General features: G+C 34.6%; 2 protein-coding genes and 1 long non-coding RNA gene across 3 annotated transcripts; 2 read left to right on the top strand and 1 right to left on the bottom strand.

Moving 5' to 3' along the window:
- Positions 1–1,536: 1,536 nt before the first annotated feature.
- On the bottom strand, positions 1,537–7,291 carry LOC143068010 (uncharacterized). Its single transcript, XR_012976079.1, has 3 exons — positions 7,167–7,291; positions 3,471–3,756; positions 1,537–2,021 (listed from the first exon to the last, which is right to left on the bottom strand). It is a non-coding gene; the product is annotated as an uncharacterized LOC143068010 (long non-coding RNA).
- A 4,465-nt stretch (positions 7,292–11,756) lies between these two features.
- LOC143066259 (uncharacterized) lies at positions 11,757–12,653 on the top strand. Its single transcript, XM_076239251.1, has one exon. The coding sequence runs from the start codon at positions 11,757–11,759 to the stop codon at positions 12,651–12,653; it is 897 nt and encodes a 298-aa protein (XP_076095366.1).
- A 2,128-nt stretch (positions 12,654–14,781) lies between these two features.
- LOC143068008 (3-[(3aS,4S,7aS)-7a-methyl-1,5-dioxo-octahydro-1H-inden-4-yl]propanoyl:CoA ligase-like) lies at positions 14,782–19,464 on the top strand. The gene is made up of 3 exons (XM_076241741.1): positions 14,782–14,872; positions 14,984–15,167; positions 16,110–19,464. Exon 3 carries the CDS (start codon positions 17,377–17,379, stop codon positions 19,198–19,200), a length of 1,824 nt encoding a protein of 607 aa, XP_076097856.1. The 5' UTR covers positions 14,782–14,872; positions 14,984–15,167; positions 16,110–17,376; the 3' UTR covers positions 19,201–19,464.
- Positions 19,465–22,113: the final 2,649 nt, after the last annotated feature.

The following is a 22,113-nucleotide window of genomic DNA, read 5'->3' as shown; positions in this document are numbered from 1 at the left end:
GTATATTCTAGTTACTCTTAAGCTCTTATAGCTTAAAATAATGTATACACAGTCTCATTCGGCTCGATACAAGAAGTTGAATAAATTTAAGTGTTATGTCATAAAACGATCTTTGCAAGTTAAAATCCTACCAACGACTTTTCGGAAGGGTTCATAGGTTATATGATGTGAGACTTAAGCTTACACTGTATCGATATAACCTGTTGTGATACTCAAAGTTACTCGGCTTGCTTTTGCTTTTCATTGACAGCTCTGTATAAGAAAATACAACTGTAAGAACCATAACTCCATAGTTCTAAACATTCGTTTGATATGTTTGAGCTTTTGATTTTGCCATTTGATAAGGGACTTTCCTTTAGAATTTTCCTCGGAGTTTAGTATTTTAGTGAATTTACTTTTTTCAATTCATACTTTTGATACATTCCTTGCTTTCATATTTTTGGGATTGAGCGTTCCGGATGAAAGTAAATCCAGAAAAGCTTTTTGAATGCACCAAATTAATTAGATGTTATTTGAGTTTTCTGTTACTGGTTCGATATTGTTGAGCCGGTAGTCCCTGTGGGTATCATCAGTTCGATATTGTTGAGCCGGTAGTCCCTGTGGGTATCATTAGTTCGATATTGTTGAGCCGGTAGTCCCTGTGGGTATCATTAGTTCGATATTGTTGAGTCGGTAGTCCCTGTGGGTATCATTAGTTCGATATTGTTGAGCCGGTAGTCCCTGTGGGTATCATTAGTTCGATATTGTTGAGCCGGTAGTCCCTGTGGGTATCATTAGTTCGATATTGTTGAGCCGGTAGTCCCTGTGGGTATCATTAGTTCGATATTGTTGAGCCGGTAGTCCCTGTGGGTATCATTAGTTCGATATTGTTGAGCCGGTAGTCCCTGTGGGTATCATCAGTTCGATATTGTTGAGCCGGTAGTCCCTGTGGGTATCATTAGTTCGATATTGTTGAGCCGGTAGTCCCTGTGGGTATCATTAGTTCGATATTGTTGAGCCGGTAGTCCCTGTGGGTATCATCAGTTCGATATTGTTGAGCCGGTAGTCCCTCTGGGTATCATTAGTTCGATATTGTTGAGCCGGTAGTCCCTGTGGGTATCATCAGTTCAGTATTCAGATCTTTGGTACTGTCTGGAATTATAACATACCATTCTAATATTCTCCCGTGATATATTTTGAAATTATTTCTAAAAACCCAAAGATCTGACTCGCTCAGGTAAAGTACATCTGGGTTTCTGCTTGAAAACGTGTGTGTGTAATTCAAATATTACTGGGTAACTGCTGTGTCCTGGATGTTGCTTAAATATCTTTTGCCTCTCTTTTGTTTAGTCCAGCTGGTGCTTCGGACAGTTTTTCGGTACTTACAAAACGTAAACCTTTTTTTGAATTACCATAATACATTTTCATATATAGCGCTATTTTAGACACTTTTAGTCAGACAGCTCCTCGTGTATAAGAAGAACTTGTATATATCATTGACTTTCAATGGGTGGGGGGGTGCGTTCCCAATAAATCGATAAATGCAAATCTAGACGCACCAAATTGATAAAGTGTTATTTTATTTTTCAATAACAACTGGTACATATATCTCTTAAACAATTTATGTAATGTAAATTGCATTACAAACTGATAAATGGTTTAGTAACTTATACACTGCTTAAATGATGAGAATGTCCTTTAAATCTTTTAGTCATTTGACAGTAGAATAGTTACTCTTATATAGCAAAGCACCATCGCTTTCCGTCATCTTCATGAAATTATTTGCAATATTTCCTAGCTTGGAATTCCTTCTTATAAGACAACAACAACAAATAACAAGTATATGTTGGAACGATGCATACACTGTTGTCCACACATTAAACAGACTAAAGTATAAATAAACGTAACATTATAATCTTCTATGGTTTGTTGGATCACTACGATGGTATTTAGCTATTTTATGATGACAATGTGGACAATAATGTGTCACATCTCTACACCTCTGCATGCAAAACGGGAGAAAACAGCAACCAAGCACGCATCTACAATTAGATGAATTGAACTTGGTAGTATACGAACTAAACATCTAATACTTTAACAATTCCTTATACGAGATCAAACATTTCTTTATGTAAAAAAATGTAATAACAAGAAATCTTAACATGCGTAAAAGTTATATTTTATGTATGGTAATTCCGATTCACGATACATTTTTTACTATGTCACTTTATTACATAAAAATTTATGTTTTTTCATAAAAACTAAGGTTCCATCTGCCTCATGCATAGTTGATCTTAGATAAATTTGGTCTTACTTGTATGTCCCATTTTAGCCCTTCGTGAGTTTTAAATTTAGAAATTTGGCGTTGATTAAAAAGGTAAATCAAAGGTTTCAGTTAAATCGATTTTGATATGACTATTGAACAGCGGTTTACTACTATTGCCTTTATCAATCCAGAGAGCCATTCTGACGCACGAAATTGTTGTTTTTATTTCATTTTTATTTTCAAAAATACGTACGTGTATATTTTACCTTCAACACTATTTCTATTCTTACAACAATTGATTTCACATATGTGTCATTTTCAAGTCGAACTTTAAATGAAATGATTCATCAAATGATGCCGGAAGTGTCTTTGCTTTTTAAGGTTCATGTGGACCCTATGGCTAAAATGGCCGTATTTTCACCTCAAAATTTACTCTGAGTACAGGCAAACCTGTGCATTTGGAAAAGTTTTAAGACATAGCATGCCCTAGATAAATAGAATTCAAATGCATTGTATGATTTAGAAAATTCATAACTTAACTGGATTTTACAGTACACTTTTTTTCGTCCCTGCAGAAGATGATAAAATAAACAAACAGTTGAGTTTACCTTGATATGGTCCACTCAGGTACACAGTTTAAATAACCAATTATTGTCAGGTATCTATTGTCCGTCTCATATCCATGTCAAACAAAACAGCTCACTTCAATAATTACCTGTGGGGAAGTTCTCAAACCTGTTTCCCAACTTAGTTTATTTTGGCACCTTCTGGAGAAATGAAAAAAAGTGCACGGCAAAATCCTGGTAACTTTTTATTTTTCTAAAACATAAAACATATTTGAAATTTATTTATCTAGGGCATGCTATGCCTGAAAATCTTTACAGATGCGCAGGTTTGTCTGTAATCAGAGTAAATTTTGAGGTGAAAATACGGCCATTTTAGCCATAGGGTCCACATGAACCTTAACAGTTTTTGATTCGAGCGTCACTGATGAGTCTTTTGTGGACGAAACGCGCGTCTGGCGTAAATATAAAATTTCAATCTTGGTATCTATGATGAGTTTATTGTCGATACGGCAATTCATTTATTTTTGGTCGAAGCCGATATACCGACAAAAGAGGCAGCTGCAGACAACAAAATATACTGAAATATAAACGAACAGATAAATAAAAATGGAGTAAACAGTGAACTTTGTGAAACTACATCACTTTTTAAGGCAGCTTACCCCATTAAAAAGCAGCAAATACACCATGACCAGGTTGTCTCTCCTGGATGAAATATTAACTCTGTCGTTATATATTTATGACAATGTGGACAAGTCATTTGTTTAGGTTCAAAATTAACAAATCTTATATGTAAAGGAACTGATTGTTTATTTGATTTTTCATCCTTGTTTCTGTCACCGCCTGACACCTCTGTTGAATGTTTACGCGTTGCATGCTCTGTTGAGTGTGGCTGTTGTGTTTGAACGTCGGAAACTTCAAATGTATTTGGAGGTGGAAGAGATGAATCTAAAAAAGTATAAATCAGAAAAATTTGTTTGATTAAATTATGTGTGAATTCCTGAACTGATTCAAAACAGCATCAAATTTTCACAGAATTACAGCATTTCTATGACATGGCAGTAATACAATTTGTTAAATATCTCTTTTTTCAATTTTTTAAAAAATATTAAACCAGGTTCTAAGATAGAAAAAAGATTGTAAGTTATTTTTCTTTGTTAACTGGAAATAGAAGATTTGAGGTATTCATCAATGCGATATCAACTCAATAACACAAATAACCAAACCATATCCAAAGGGCAACTCCGAGTTCTCGAAAATCAAATACTAGTAAGCTTCATAAGACGAAGCACGAGACAATCACTAATGAAGTCCTGGACAGCAAAAAAGTATGTGGCAGGTTAAAACTGTTTTTCCTGTTTCTTAACCTCCTTACAAAACGGTGAACAAAAAATACTTGAAAGGACATCGACGGAATATGTAAGGGAAGAACAACTAAAAATGACAGAATATGAACACTACATAGATAGAGTGCATGCGACGTTCTGAATAAACCTTCATCAGGGACATGCAAACAACGAAAGCCAAGGAGAATACGTCAGGCACTGTACGATAAATTCGTTAAAGGTTCATTTTGCCTGAGGATGTTGTTGGTACCTTAGTTTCATCAAAACTTGTCAACGCCGGGAAACCTTTTGAAAAAATATGTTATTTCTATTTTATACCTAGCTATTCAATTAACATCATTGGCTCTTTGCGTTTGAGTGTTGATGAAGGTAAATCCAGAAAAGCTCTTCAGTTAAAGTGTTATTTTTATTTCTTTATACTTTTTTTTCTAATTTCATTGGGTTGCTAAGGCGTTGACAGAAGCACAGAAATGTGTGATATAGTAAGAAATATTGAATTGTTTGCAGAAAGTATATCTATACGTGTTATATCTTTAAAGAGATGTTTCTGCAATATCTGCAATTGTTTGCACCTGTCCTAAGTCAGGAATCTGATGTTCAGTAGTTGTCATTGGTTTGTGTGGTTCATAAATGTTTCTCGTTTTATATAGATTAGACCGTTGGTTTTCACGTTTCAATGGTTTAACACTATTTGTTTGGGCCTTTTGTAGCTTGCTGTTTGATGTGAGCCAGGGCTCCGTGTTGAAGATCGTACCTTGACCTATAATGGTTTACTTTTATAAATTGTGACTTGGATGGAGAGTTGTCTCATTGGCACTACTACATCTTCCTATATTTATTTCATTGAGTTTGTATAGCATCGAAAGTTTTTCCATTACAGTGAAAATAAATTGTCAACCCTCCCCGTTTTAATCTGGATCAGTAGATTTATATATATGAATTAAACGTATACTAAAAACATAAAACAAAAACAAAGCGGAAATAGCACTGAACTCAATGGTATACACGATGATTTACAAACAAGAATGTGTCCATAGTACACGGATGCCCCATCCGCACTATAATTTTCTATGTTCAGTGGACCGTAAAAATGGGGTAAAAATTCTAATTTGGCATTAAAATTAGAAAGGTTATATAGGGAACAAGTGTACTAAGTTTCAAGTTGATTGAACTTAAATTTCATCAAAAACTACCGCGACCAAAAACTTGTACCTGAAGCTGAACAGACGGACGGATGGACGAACAGACGGACGAACGAACGAACGGACACACAGACCAGAAAACATAATACCTATAAATATAATAATAAAACATTATATCGTAATAAAAGAGGGACGAAAGATACAAAAGGGACAGTCAAACTCGTAAATCTAAAACAAACTGACAACGCCATGGCTAAAATGAAAAAGACAAACAAACAACAGCACACATGACACAACATAAAAAACTAAAAAATAAACAACACGAACCCCACCAAAAAACTAGGGGTGATCTCAGGTGCTCCGGAAGGGTAAGCAGATCCTGCTCCACATGTGGCACCCGTCGTCTTGCTTATGTGATAACAAATCCGGTAAATAGTCTAATTCGGTAGGTCACATTCATGAAAGGGAAGGGGATTGTAATTACGACGTAAGGAACATATCCGATATCATTTGTGAAACGGTTATTCCATAACGGTCAACCAACTCGTGATGGCGTCCGTAAAATTTACGAAGGGATGATTTCAACTTCACCATTTGGAACTCTTGGTTTAATAGCTTCCTTGTGAGCAGCAATCCTCTATCGAGAAAATCATGATAGGAAATGCAAGCACGGGAATATCGTATCAATTGGGAGATATATACCCCGTATGCAGGTGCTGCTGGAATGTTGCTACTTAGAAATGGAAAGTTCACAATTGGAAAGCTGAAATTATCTCTTTTGTCGTAAAGGTTTGTTTTCAACCGACCCTCATTGTCAATTTCTAGATGTAAGTCAAGATATGATGCCAACTTAACTGTATCTGTAGTATCCTTTATCTCTAGCTCGATGGGATAGATGCGTTCCACATAGTCACCAAATTTTGAATTATTTAGTGAAAGAACATCATCTATATAGCGGAAAGTAGAGTTAAAGGATAATGCTAACTTCTTATCTTTCTTCCTAAGAAGTTCCTGCATGAAGTCAGCCTCATAATAATAAAGAAACAAGTCGGCAAGTACAGGGGCACAGTTTGTTCCCATTGGAATGCTGACAGTCTGTTGAAAAACACGTCCTCCGAACGTAACAAATATGTTGTCAATCAAGAAATCAAGCATAAAAGTATGCCTGCACTTACTGATAGCAAGCTCACAGTATTTAACTTGTTTATAAGAAATCAAGCCTTTCTTTATTCAATATTAATTGCTTTTGAAGATACCGTACAAGCAAAGTCATAACGTGTTTAGGTAGACATGAAAGTGTGAAATGCACCGAACAAAAGTATACAAATGAGACAATTGAGTATTGCTTCAAAAGTGAAAATCAACAGTTGATATTTCAACCAAGAGATTTAAGTCGAACAAGGCAGTATACATATAAAACTTTCATGGCTTACATCCAAATATACAGCAATTATATCAATATTTATTGAAACGGCAAAACATTACATATTGTTAGAGTATTAATTGTTCGGGGTTATTCAATGTTAAATCATATGGCAATGAACTTTAAACGGTAGAAGATACAATATCAAATGCGTAATTTTAATGTTTTATGTGTGATAAATTTATTCTATTTTAATTACTAGTAGTAATCTTTTTGGGATTAAAACAATTTAATATATAAATAAAAAGCATATTTTTTTCTTAATTTGATAGAAAAAATGATCAGAACTCGAATTAAAGTATCTTTGAAGCAACAACTTCACTTCTTTAGTCAAGACAATGGATACCCAAAACAAAAGATGAATCTGAAACTATAACTTCGTATTCTTCATATTTTCATTGTCAAATCACATATATGAATAAGATTTACATGTAAACATCTACTTACCAGGTTGGAGCATATTTATCACTTTTTAAACAGTAATATTTTATGAATGCATATATGTGTGTCACCTTCTTATGTGTTTATAAATATACCGCAACCAACTTCACCGTACTGGGCATTTAAACGTACATGCTATTACATGAAAAATTTACGATGTAAAATAATATAGATTGATTTAATAAAAATCGATCATATAGATAGTTTTACAGTGTCATCGAGTTTTTTTAAATCATCATCATGATAACTCAGTGTTATGGACTTACAGACCTATAGTTTATATCCATTGTGATATGTTGCTATCTCAAGCATTATAGAAATTAAAACGTTTTCTTCCTCAGTCAATCACTTTCTTTGTTTCCTTATTTTACAAGTCTCAGCTGAATTAAACGAATTGGAAATAACGAAAAACTATGTCAAATTCATTTACAGTCCTTTACAATAATACAAATAATGTCGTATTGAATAAAGATTGATGGATTGCTTAACGCCAGTGTCAAATATTGCCAGTATATTCGGGAGAAGAAAAATAAAAGATCCCATCTGCAAAGTAGGATACTATATATAAAAAAAAGAAAATAATAATAATTCCCAAGAACTGCCATTTTCGGATTTTCGAATATTTTGGTCTCAAGAAACACCGAAGAGAAATTTGCCGAAATACGTATCAGATGTAGTTAAATTTGTTCTGTTAATTAATATTGTAACTTCCTCTGGGTCGATAATGGTAGCACCAGTCCGGATGCCAGTAGCGAGATCTGGCACAGAAATCATGACAGATAGTGTTTCATTGAAAAAATTGTTATGAAATTTTGATAATCACTTTGAATTAAGGAATGTATCTCGTTCGTGTATAACTCTATTTCATTGTCCCGATTTAGCTTTACGTGTATAACTCTATTTCATTGTCCCGATTTAGCTTTACCTATTTTTCCCTTTCCCTTGTATCAGTTCTTCAAAGTTTATACTAAGATTTTGATGTTCAGCCAAAAGGCACATCAGATGCAACTACAATTGATACTGTTAAAGTTATTGTAAATCTAAGTAATTTAAAGTCTATAGTCAATAAAAAACGGAATCTATAGAAACAAAAATAAAACCGTTTTTGTCTAGAAAATTATCATTAGCGACCTAAAATTGGTGAAAATACGTAATTAATAAGCACTAGCTGTCAAACTTATGTTTTTAACGATTTGACTCAAACTCTCATCTTTGATTTTAATAACAATGTAAAACATTTTTCCAATTAAATAAAGTATAAAATGATCACTTTATTGGGCGTGGGCTGTATAATATGTAGCTTCATTTCGTGTGTATTTAAGTCAAAACGCCATTTAATAAACTACGCAGTTGACCCCGAAGACCTCCGATGGTCATATAAGCGATATACACATAAATATAGATATTAATAGATATTGATCTCGTGCAATTAGATTTTTTTAGGTCTGTTAAATTCTATATTATTTATATAAAAAAATATATGTTATTTATCGTTTTTACCAGTATAAGAATGATTTTTTTTGTGGATCGAACCAGTGAATTAAATGATTTACCTTTGTTTCACTTTCAATGTTGGCATTCTTTTCCTTTAAATAGCTGAACACAGACATCTCATTCGTTATTACTCTCTCGGCTAAGGGGTTAATTAAAGTTCACATGAATACAGATTCAATGAAGTCGAATTATTCACTTAAAAGTGAATAATTAATCATCAATGTTTCTGATCTTATTTTGACAAAAGTTGAACCATGCTGGCTGCTTAAAGCGAAGGATTATTTCACTATCTCACTTTTGTTTATGATTGAACCCGAAAAAAGCGTATATTAGATATTTTCTATATCTCGTAGCTAGTGTCCCTTAATAGATTTCCCGTTAATCTAGTAGCAAAACTTCAACCTCAGCACGATTCATTTTAATGTACCTATCTCAAATGATACCACGTACAAGAGCTTGTATTGGAATATCATATGAAAACTGCTGATACTCTCAACTTACTAACTACCCTTAACAGGGTCGGGAGCCTGTAATTCAGTGGTTGTCGTTTGTTTATGTGTAACATATTTGTTTTTCGTTCATTTTTTTTTACATAAATAAGGCTATTAGTTTTCTCGTTTGAATTGTTTTACATTGTCTTATCGGAGCCTTTTATAGCTGACTATGCGGAATGGGCTTTGCTCATTGTTGAGGGCTGTACGGTGACCTATAGTTGTTAATGTCTGTGTCATTTTGGTCTTTTGTGGATAGTTGTCTCATTGGCAATCATACCACATCTTCTTTTTTAGATTTATATCAGTGTAAGCATCTAAAGGTTTAACCTTACAGGACATTTGTTTTTACTGATCAATACCTAGTCGGAAATATACTGTGCAAAAGTTAGGAATCGACGGGCGATGAATGCATAGCAGAAGATATTTACCATAATTGCATGATTCGTGTAACACAACTTACCACAACTTGTCAGATTAAATCCACTTACAATAGACTAATTTACAGGAACATTCAGAGCCAAATGCATGGTTTGTCAAAAATGAACAGACGCATAACTAAAAGGCTTACAAAGTATAGCATAAAGCGTGTTAGACACCGAGTAAACTTTTTGTCAACTTTTCCTCTGAAATATTTTTACACGAAATTAAGAATCAAGCACAAAAACATGCCCCTCTTCTTCCCACCACACATAGTAAATGAATGGTCTGTGTCTTCATGGAATTTTGTTCGACTGTCATACAAAAAAAATCACAAAAATTCTGAACTCCGAGAAAAACTCAAAACGGAAAGTCCTTAATCAAATGGCAAAATCAAAAGCACAAACACATCAAACAATTGGATAACAACTGTCATATTCCTGACTTGGTATAGGCATTTTCTTATGTAGAAATGGTGTATTAATCTTGGTTTAGGGTTAGCTAAACCTCTCACTTGTATGGCAGTCGCATCAAATTTCATTATGAAAATGATGTGTGAACAAAACAAACAAACAGACAAATATGTAACAAAGAAGCACAAAAAGGCATATAGACAAAGTACATTAGCAAAAATGAAATACAAGAATACAAAATTTACAATGTCACAATATTACAATGACGGCATGAAAAAGTACAGAGCCATGTCATGTGTATCAAAGAAACACAAAAAGGCATAAAGACACATCACATTAGCAAAAATGAAAGACAAGAATACAAAAATTATCATAGAACAATAGCACAATGACGGGATGTATAAGTACAGAGCCACGTCCTATGCTATGTTTAAAGAAACACAAAAAGGCATATAGCCTGTCAAATGACTGTGTGATGCGCACCTGTATGTGTGTTGTTGTGTCTGTGCTTATCACTCTGGCTTTCAGCATTCATCACTGGCTAGCAGCTTGCCGTGAAAAGGAGAGCCCAGTTCGTAATTTTTTTCCTGGCAGTTACAGCCTCTCATGCAGTAAGACCTATGTAGCCCAGATATGGATCCTCCACGAGGTGATAGATGGAAACTGGGCACCTCACGGCCCCAGGCAAAACCACAAGGTCTCGGAGGAGGTTTGGCCCTAAATGCAAGGCATGCTAGACCCACCGGTGAGTGGATACGCCCTGTTGCCTGCAAACCAAACCCCCAGCTATGGGTAAATAACCCTACTGCCTTGTGGGTGACTGTGGAAAGTCAAAGGCTATGGGAGACAACCCAGAAAGAAATCCGGACAGATGCAATCCGTTAGCATGGTAATCCAATCATCTACGGGAAGGACTACCCAGAGAGAAAACCCGGCCCACCAGAGTGGAGGTTGGACGTTGGGCTAACTACCCAACTCTGTAAAAAAGAACTTGTTACAGAAACCAGAAACGCTGAAGAAACCCAAGATTGGTGTACTGCTGAGGAACCAAACATGACACATTTGGGGGAAAGCCGAAAGGAAGCCCATAAGCCGATCGGTTTCATTGTAGCGCCAAAACAGAATATGTATATAGGATGTTGGAATGTTAGAACAATGGCAGACATATCAAAAGCAGCACAAGTAGCGAAGGAAATAAAAAAATATGGTATGGAAATACTAGGTATCAGTGAGAGTAGATGGAAAGGATCGGGTGAAAGTAAGCTTCAAAGTGGAGACACAGTGATCTATATCGGGGATGATGAACATCAAGTCAAGGGACTAGCCATAATGATGAATGAAAGGGCTAAGAAATCATTGATGGAATGGACACCAATCAACAAGAGAATGATAAAAGCAAGATTCTATTCAAAGTATAAGATGAAAGTATAAGATGCTGACAGTTATACAAGCATATGCTCCAACAAATGATGCAAAAGAGGAAGAGAAAGAAGAATTTTACCAACAACTAAAAGACAATGTTTCATCCTGCAATAAGAATGATATGTTTATAGTTATGGGTGACCTGAACGCAAAAGTAGGCAAAGACAATAGCCATATGCAAGAGGTGTTAGGAAAACATGGATGTGGGACAATTAATGAAAAATGGTGAATTATTATGCAATTTCTGCCAAATCAACGGCCTCATCATAACAGGCTCCATTTTCCTACATAAGGAAATACTTAAAGTAACATGGAAATCCCCTGATGGAAAAACAACAAACCAGATAGATCATATAATGGTACGAGGGGACATGAGGACATCAATATTAGATACAAGAGTAATGAAAGGAGGAGATGTGTATACTGACCACTACTTAGTACGGTCAAAGATCAGACTCAAACTGGCAAGAAATAAAGGTGACAAGAACAAATGCAAAAGAGAGAGATATGACCTAAACAAGCTAAAAAGTATGGATGTAAGGAAAAAGTACAATATTGAAGTGAGAAACAGATTCCAAGTACTAGAAGAAGGTAACATAGAAGATCCAGTGTTGAAATATGAAGGTGCAGTAGAGATATACACTGAAGCAGCTAAACAGGTATTGGGTAGTTGTAAAAAGATCAGTAAACCATGGATAACCAACATTACATGGAAAGTGGTTGATGAAAGAAAAGAAATTAAAAATAAATTAGAAGGAACTAGATCGGAAAGATTAAAAGTGAGACTCAACGAAGAATACAAGCAGAAAAATAAAAGGGTTAAGAAAAGTGCCCGAGAGAATAAAAGGAAGTGGTACAATATGATGGCTGAAGATGCAGAAAAAGCAGCAGAAAATGACAGAAGCAAAGAGCTGTATAACATCACTAAAATCCTAACAGGTGAAAGAAAGAGGCAACACACAGGAGTAAAAAGTAAAGAAGGAGAACTGAAAAGTGAAAGAAATGATATATTGAATAGATGGGTAGAACATTTTAGTGAAGTTTTAAATAGGCAAGACCCTCTTCATCCAATTTCAGAGGAAGATATAGATATGGCCGAAATGGGAGAATGGACAGTACCTGAAGTTAAAAGAGCACTGAAGAAGACACAAAATGGGAAGCCAGCAGGAATAGACAGTGTAACACCAGAGCTTATAAAGGCAGACATCGACCTTACAGCAGAGAAAATGGCAGAAATATTTAACAGCCTATGAGAAGAAGAAAATAGGCCATCAGACTGGAGAAAGGGATTGATTTGTAAGATCTTTAAATAGGCAAGACCCTCTTCATCCAATTTCAGAGGAAGATATAGATATGGCCGAAATGGGAGAATGGACAGTACCTGAAGTTAAAAGAGCACTGAAGAAGACACAAAATGGGAAGCCAGCAGGAATAGACAGTGTAACACCAGAGCTTATAAAGGCAGACATCGACCTTACAGCAGAGAAAATGGCAGAAATATTTAACAGCCTATGAGAAGAAGAAAATTGGCCATCAGACTGGAGAAAGGGATTGATTTGTAAGATCTTTAAGAAGGGCGATATGACAGATTGTAACAACTGGAGGGAGTGTCTCTTTTACCTGTTTTCAGTAAAGTATTCTGCAGAATGCTAATAGAAAGAATAAAAGAAGGAATAGACAAGAGATTGAGGAATGAGCAGGCAGGATTTAGACCAAAAAGAGGAACAACTGAACAGATTTTTATCCTTCGAAACATACTCGAGCAAACAAATGAATGGAGGGCAGCTTTAATAATACTTTTTATAGACTTCGAAAAAGCATTTGACTCAGTCCACCGAGAGAGTCTATGGTATATCATGAAGAGCAACGGAATACCAGACAAGATCATAAGAACCATAAAGGAGATTTGTAAAGGATTTTTAGTGTTCTGTCATCGATCAGGGAGAAACATCAGAATGGTTTAAGATAAAATTAGGAATGAAACAGGGATGCATAATGTCGGGTTTTCTTTTCCTTCTAGTCATAGACTGGATCATGCGGAAGACAACTGCAGACAAAGCCAGAGGGATACGATTGAACTTTAATACTGTTCTAGAAGATCTTGACTTTGCTGACGACATCGCAATTCTTTCCTCAAAATTTAGCGACCTTGATGAAAAAACACAGAAATTAACAACTGAAGCTGAAAGAGTTGGAATGAAACTTAACCCCAAAAAGTGTAAAACTCTGAGATCCAAGCAAACAAAAAGAAAAGAGTTGATAACACTATACGACCAGAAAGTAGAAGATGTAGACAAGTTCACATTCCTGGGAGCATTCATGGACAAAGAGGGAGCAGGGAGTTGTGACATCAAAAACAGAATACAGAAAGCAAGAGGGACATTGCATCGCCTAAGAAATATATGGTATGCAAGAGGAATTGGCCGAAAAACAAAAATACACCTATATAAATCATTAATTAGACCTGTAAGGCTGTATTATTGTATGGATGTGAAACATGGAAACTAACAAACATTGAAGAAAAGAAACTAAATACCGTAGAACACCAAATGCCTAAGAAAGATCCTAAAAATAAGATGGCAAAGTGAAACATCGAACAAAACAGTAAACGAAATAGCTAACACCAGAAACATCAGTTGTGAAATCAGAAGGAGACGGTGGACATGGATAGGACATATATTAAGGCGTGAAAGAGACAACAACAGCTATGAAGCTCTACAATGGGCACCTGAAGGGAAAATAACTAGAGGAAGGCCAAAAACTACATGGAGAAGAACAACAGAGAGAGAAAGGAACCAACAAGGATGGACAAGTTGGAACGTAGCCAGAACAGCGCAAAAGATAGAAAAGGGTGGAAAAGCAGCGTGGAGGCCTTATGCGACTTTTGGCGCGGAGAGAATTAAGGTTAAGGTAAGGAAAAAGGCATATAGACAAAGCACATTAGCAAAAACGAAAGACAAGACTACAATAAGTATCATAGAATAATAACACAATGACGGGATATAAGTACAGAGCCACGCCAAATGGATATCATCAAAAACAGACTAAAGTTAGTTTTTAACATTTTTTTATTCGAGCGTCACTGATGAGTCTTTTATAGACGAAACTCGCGTCTTGCGTAAATATAAAATTTCATTCTTATTTAGTATAATCTTGCGAAACCTACAAAACAAAATACAAAACCAGTATTTTAATCAAAAGTCGGGGTAATGAAGCGGAGAAAAACTCAGTTGTTTTTACTTATATACTAACATATTGTTGTTTCATTTCTAAATATTTGTATTTCAATTAGTAATTGTAGGACAATGTTTATCAAAAGTGATTATAACATAAACCAGTTCATTATTGATCTATTATTTCGGTTTGTTAATATCAGAGACATATATATTAATATTTAAGAAAATAAGTTTAACCTAACTGTAACAAACTGAAATATCTATTCTTGTTTCTGACATGGAAGTTGAACGCAAAGGTAGGAAAAATGTCATTTGTCTTCAAGAATAGGGATCAAATGTTTTATGGGTAAAGTGTATATAAGGACTTGATATTTTTAAAGCATGATAGTTTATTTCTGTATTTTCAGACATTGGAATATTTGTCCATCGAAGAGTTTCATTCACGGAAATCCCATCATGCGAAATAATTGTATTTTCGAAGTATTCAATACATACAAAATGTAGATTTTGCAGTTTACATATAATGACATCTTTAAAATATGAAGCAGGGAAATTCGCTTGGTTAATTGGTCTTGCTTTCTTTCTATCAGGGTAAGTTTGACAGAAACCTATAAACAGAAACTGGGTTTACTTTGTTTTAATTCAAGTTTAGTTGTGTATTAGATAAATATTTTAATTCAAGTTATTAAAATTATACAAAACATGTCTCTTAGACAGTTCAAACATTTGTTCACATCATTGTTTCTGGGAATCATACCACATCTCATTGGTTTTAGGTTTCCGAAACATTCAGTCCGTTTGAAATGTTCGAGTATAGAATATGAAGTATATGTTACTTTATAATATAAAAAATCATTTTTCTGTTTTCGACTGCGAGGGATGAACTAAAAATATATTTATCAATATATAGGTATATTCATATCATTTCCATGCCTCAAGCTTCACTTCAAATGTAGAAACACCACATCTTTTTTTTTAATTCGAATTTAAACAAGATAGAATATTGTTGTCATTTTCCAAATTCCAGGGCCCATTAAAGTCATACTATCAAGATACAATTGATTGCCATATATATATACTGCAAGAATGATATGGGTAGTATAGATGATAAATCTCCACGAAGCCTGTTGTTTTCATGAAATGAACCTATTTGACGCGACTTCAGTGTTATCTATAAGATTGGTATCTCACAAAGATCAATAAAGTCAATGTGCACAATTTATTCATTAGATGTTAGACGCAATTCCATTCAGTTTAACAGTGCTTTCAAAAAATAATATATGTCTTAGAAAAGTAAGCCATTGTAAAGGGCGTAAAACTTCATACTGATGTTGTTACATGTCTTTATGTCCGAGGTAGCAAACAAAACCTTTTTCGCTGAAATCGTATTGAAAATCTTTAAGATTCAAAACGTACGCGTAAACGTATGACTTTGTGTTCTTTTTTTCTTTTTACTTTTAAAGAAAACAAACATGTGAACAAAAGATATTTGTAGAATGCAAGTATTTCATGGAGTTTCATTTTTTCTTTCAGTTTTTGGCTGGGTTGTTGTATTGCTCCATGTTTTATTAAAAGTTGTAAAGATGTTGTTCACGTATGTCCAGACTGTGGTCAAGTAATGGGAAGATACCAAAAGCTGTAACAGGACATGTCATTACCCAATCATCAGGAAAATAGATCACATAGAAATGTAATATTATAACTGTATATAAACATAACAATCGTCTATAGAATTGATAATTGTTATTAGTTTAAAATCAAGGAGGATATTGTTTGTTAATTGTCAAAGCTAGGTTTTTTGAAATATAGTTTATGAATATCTGTCAATGAAATATTGAGGTATTTGAAAAAAATGCAATTTATCAAATATCCAAAGTAGTCATCATTTCACACGAGTCTCATAGGCATGTCTTGTAGCCATAATTTCACTGTAATCAGTCTGCCCTAATATGGGCACAGGGATTAATTGATAACACTGTAATCAGTCTGCCCTAATATGGGCACAGGGATTAATTGATAACACTGTAATTAGTCTGCCCTAATACGGGCACAGGGATTAATTGATAACACTGTAATCAGTCTGCCCTAATACGGGCACAGGGATTAATTGATAACACTGTAATCAGTCTGCCCTAATACGGGCACAGGGATTAATTGATAACACTGTAATCAGTCTGCCCTAATACGGGCACAGGGATTAATTGATAACACTATAATCAGTCTGCCCTAATACGGGCACAGGGATTAATTGTTAACATTATTTGTATTTGTTATAAGTGGAAATTTCTAATATTAAGATTTCTTAACTTTACATACATTTTTTCGTGCTGAAATTTCGATGTATATTTATTGCATTATAAATGTAAAGATATTTTTGTATTTAATGGTAAAATGTCATTCAATATGTAAAAAAATATCTTTTAAACATTCAAGGAATTCGTGGGGAAAATTTGGTTGATTATATAGGGAATCACTGAAGCGTGACTGGAGCAACCCCCCTTTTTATATTAGTCAGCCCCCCACTAAAACCTCTGGATCCGCCACTGTGACACACCATGAAGCCACGGTATATATCTAGCCTTATTTTAATTTAATAGGCAAACCATATAAATCTCCAACAAATTGAAAGTAAAATCAATATATTAATAGTTTATTAGTAAAGGTCAGTTCTAAATTTGTTTTCACTTAAAACTGATTCTCCGGGTATCTGGGTGTTATGTTTACCTTGATATTGTCCCAGTTTATCTTCAAAACTATTGTTCTAATTTTCATCAAAATATATGAAAGCTAATGTTCAACAATGAACTCTCTTATTTCAGTGTATTCTATATTTAGTATCGAGATATGCTCTGATTCAATACAGGTCAATAATATATATACATGTATAACGCTTTCATGCATAACATGTTTACATGTGTGCTGGACGGAGGTTATATTAAAGGTGAATTTCACCGGATGTAAACTTAAGCACAATTTTATAAATATGGCGACGTTAGGTAAAAGTTACATTTATATACCTGAGACAGTGGATATATTATACACATCTATACCCGATAAACTTAAAGAATTGGCTGAGGAATGTCCTGACAGGGAAGCTGTAATATTTTGTTCACCAGACGGTGGTCGTTGTTCAATTACATACTTTCAACTGTACACAAATGCAGAGTTGTTTGCTAAAAGAATACTTACATATGGATTTGAGAGAGGAAGCATAATTGCAGTAGCTAATATAAACACCCCAGAATGGCTTATTTGTACTTTTGGGCTACAAATGGCAGGACTTGTGCCATTACATTTTGCCTTTGCCAGGGAAAGTCCAAACAGCGTGGTAAATCTTTTGAATGGAGTTGGTAACTGTGTTGCAATCATCCTAGATTCGAGCGATATTGGGGTTTTTAAGCAGTTTATAGAAACAATGGATACTAATGGCAAGGCTATCAGCACAAAAATCCCATCATTACAAAACGTCTTTCCAATGAATGCATTCAACGATGAACAAATTCCTAGTGGTCAGTGTAACCTGCCATATATTACTGCCGATGATATATGTGGTATCTTTCTTACTTCCGGTAGTAGCGGCTTGGCCAAGGCGGTACCAATGACTCACATGAGGATGATAGAAATGGGGGTCCATTGGGGGAAACTTCTTGACGTTCAGCCAGGGGAAAAGTTCTTCAACGACAAACCTTTCAGTTGGCAGGGCAGTTATCCGTCAATATGGCTTGCAACTAAAGGATCGCGGGTTACAGTAACTGATATTTTCGCAATGAAATCTGTAGAAGAGATCAATGATTTTACTCTCCGTGTTTTGGAATCTGAATCGTGTGTCTCGGCTTTCCTTTTGACACCATGTATATCGGACCTGTTAAGCAGAAAGGAATTAAGTGTTCGTGTATTTCCCCTTCGTGTTATCTGTACAGCAGGACTTCCGGTAGATTCTTTTTGTGCAAACGTGATTGGCAGAACAGCTACTAAATTTGCAGTTGCTTACGGTTGTACAGAAATTGGATTTATGTGTAGCACTGTTGTAAACTCGAACGAGTACGAAAATTATGAAGTTGGGCAACCATTACCTGGTACAGAAATTAAAATAGTTGATGAAAATGAACATATTGTCCAAAAAGGCACAACTGGAGAAATCTATGTTCGTTTAAGATACCGATTTCTCGGTTATTTGAATGCAAAACAAAAAGCTGAACAGTGCTGTGACAAGACTGGTTGGTACAAAACTGACGATGTAGGATATGTCAAACCAGACAATAGCGTAGTGGTAACGGGACGCAAATCAGATATGATGATTATAGGTGGCGCTTTAGTATCACCGTCTTATATCGAAGGTGTATTGAAGACACATCCATCTGTGGCGAACGTTTACATCTGTCCTGTTCACGATAAACAGACGTTTCAGCTTGGTTGCGCAGCGATCATCTTAAAGAAAGACAAAACAGTTACAGTAGAGGAATTAGTAAACTTTCTAACGAAAGAAAAGGGAAAATACGCGGAGAGTTTTCTAGGAAACTTGCATGTTCCCAAGACATTTCTGTTTTTTGAATCATTTCCAAAAACTCATAGTGGAAAGCTTGACAGAAAAGCTTTAAAAGATGAAATAAAAAAACGGCTATAAAAGATGAACTAACATCGATTATATTCATATATGATGAATTATGTGCAGAATCTCTCTCTCCATATATATAAATGTTCAGTTTAGCTTTTAGAATGTTTCAATGATTCATAGTAAAAAGGTTTCATATACTTTAATATAGTAATTCAAATGTCAATTAAAACATCGTCGAACTCAGTTTGCAAAATTTACAGTATGCAATATTTCTCATTTACCTTGTTTATACTAGAAATGATATAAAAAAAATAATTAAATTCTATATTATAATCGGTGTTTGTTACTTTACGAAAGCTGCTTCTGTCTGTCGTCGGTAAATGTGGCTACATTCAGGGAATATTGCCAACTTTTATAAGGTATATGGCCATGATGGCTTTAAAAACGAACTACACAAACACTCAGTTATACTCTGAAATCATACCTTTATGCATAAAGCGTTTTCTAAAAAAAAAAAAGAATCCCTGAATGCACGGAAGAGTACGGATTCCGAACTTTATTTGAGGCTATCTACGAATGATAAGACAAAAAATACAAAAAATTATGCAAAACAAACAATATTATTGAAAGGCAATATATTTTGATAGAGTGAAAAAATAATCTTCGAAGTAGTCAACAAACCTTTAAGGGTTTTGTAATATGCAGAGAGCCCGGCACCGCTCTGTTGATATTTGTTCTTATCGTTTATATGCTTTTTCGTAAATATGTGAACGGTTTACATGTTTAAGTTTGTGTTTATGCCAGGTTTAATTAAGTACTAGTAAACCTCTTATGATAAGCCAATTGTATTGTTATGCTGTTGCTAAATATCTTTTGCAAGCTTTCAGAAAGAGAAAGAACTTTTTATATGAAAATTTTCGATAACATTTATTTATTTTTGTTCGTCGTACCATTGAAATTTATGTTTAAAGTGATTTATAGACCCAAAGGGTCGGGTGTTCTAATTATTGTTTTTATATTTTACTGTATTATATAATATTTTGTGAAAAACACATGTCACTGTATAATAAACAATTTACTTACTTACAATTATCATTGACAATTCTCATTTCGACAGAGTTTGTTTGATCCTGTACCTTCAGTCATTCTTCGAATCATTAAGTGATTAGCTAAATGTTTTGCATATACTAATAAAATGGAGAATGGAAATGGGGCATGTTAAACTATTGGTATTTTGATTTCAGCATTTGCATTGTACGTGTTATTTCCAATTTGCTTTTCCGAGATGCCATCACTCTCCCTTTAAGATTTTTATATCTGTCAGCATGGTCAGTGGAATAAAGAAAAATAAACATATATAAAAAGGAACAATACCAATTTGAACGGTATTAACAGATAATAAAAGCACAAGTAAGAATTGGAAAAAGATAAATATACATGTAGTATAATAGAATGCTGGCAGCTACGGATAGCAAGCTCAAAATACTAAACATGGTGATAAAAAAAAAATCGGGCGGCACTCCCCTGTGACATTTGTGGATGTACATAGGAGTGTATTTTATACAAAACATAAACCGCCATGAAGACACAATGTAGAGAGTTTGTTTTGAAACTTTTTGGCAGGAAAAAATGTAATTATGAGAATTAATGTTCATCCAAAAAAAAATGTAATTTTGAGAATTAATGTTCATCAAAAAATGTATACGCAATGATTGGGCTACCACGCACTGACCTTGAGTCTTTGTAGCAAAATAACAAAAAAACAAAAAAAACACCCATTACTTAATTTGCTAGTAACTATATAATAATATCACTGTCACGATCACCCCAACCTTAATAAGATAATTGATACATAACCACTGTAATGATCAACTCAGTTTGTTTAGACCATAGTGGTGTGTTTGCTAAGACACAGACACAGTAATGATCAGCCCCATTCGATTAGGCCATCATAGAAATAGACCTACTGTACGGCCTTCAACAATGAGCAAAGCCGCAGGGGCGTAGCTAGGTTTCAGATCAACTGTAGGCACAAATCGGCAGAGGGTCTTTTCAGCATTTTAGTTGCATAATTTTGTGTACAAAAATATCATATTTACTGGTTTTTATCATGATAATATTCATGAAAAAAAGTTCGAAGAATTATGAATAATATTACATTAACACCTGAATTAACGTAGTACAAACAAAAATCTGAAAAAAAAATAAACAATATGCCCAGTGTAGATCAGACTAGTTTTAGATTAAGGCCCACAGAGGATCAAAGGAAAAGATTTTCAACTTTTTTGAACGAATCTTTTAACTCAAATTTCGGCAAAAATTGGTTTAACAAATTTTATATTTTTGAACTTTTATGAATAACTTTCAGATACAGTTTCATACACAAAGACAATGATACATTTACTCAAAGTCAAGTCGACGGTTTTTTTCTGCCGATAAAATCAGTTATACTCGCATCAACATCCACATTGAGGTGTCGGTGGATATGAAGAAAAGATAGATTTGAAATTCGCTCGTCTCCCATTGTCGATCTCAGGTAGGATTTGACGCGTCTCATCGCGCTGAGGGATCTTTCACTAGCTGCCGATGAAACAGGCATTGTCAATAAAATCCAAATAATCCTATACACTGAAGGGTACAGATCGGCGTTTGTTACGTTAAGGACACCAAGAAGTCTATCTGGTCTGTTGTCTTCAATACTCCAACGGGCTTTCCATCATGCTATCTCATCTTCAAATACTGTTTTTTCACCTAAATCCGCACGATAAGAGTTGTAAATTTTGTCTGCTATTTCTGGAGTCAAGTTCCCTAATTTAGCAATAATACGCATTAGAATTAAAATGTTTATTTTTTTTTATTTTTTTTCCAAAAGGGGTATAATCGGCAAATTTATGTATAGGCACGTGCCTAGTCGAGCCTTAGGTAGCTACGCCCCTGAAGCCCATACGGCATAGTCGGCTACAAAAGACCCCGAAATGACAA

This window comes from Mytilus galloprovincialis, chromosome 3 (genome assembly GCF_965363235.1).
Source record: "Mytilus galloprovincialis chromosome 3, xbMytGall1.hap1.1, whole genome shotgun sequence".
Classification (NCBI taxonomy): domain Eukaryota; kingdom Metazoa; phylum Mollusca; class Bivalvia; order Mytilida; family Mytilidae; genus Mytilus; species Mytilus galloprovincialis.
The sequence above is the reverse complement of the archived record's forward strand: the minus strand, read 5'-3'. Positions and strand labels throughout refer to the sequence as shown.

Excerpts from the sequence above, each read along its gene's own strand:
- LOC143066259 (XM_076239251.1), top strand. The coding sequence starts at position 11,757 with ATGGTACGAGGGGACATGAGGACATCAATATTAGATACAAGAGTAATG.
- LOC143068008 (XM_076241741.1), top strand. The coding sequence starts at position 17,377 with ATGAACTCTCTTATTTCAGTGTATTCTATATTTAGTATCGAGATATGC.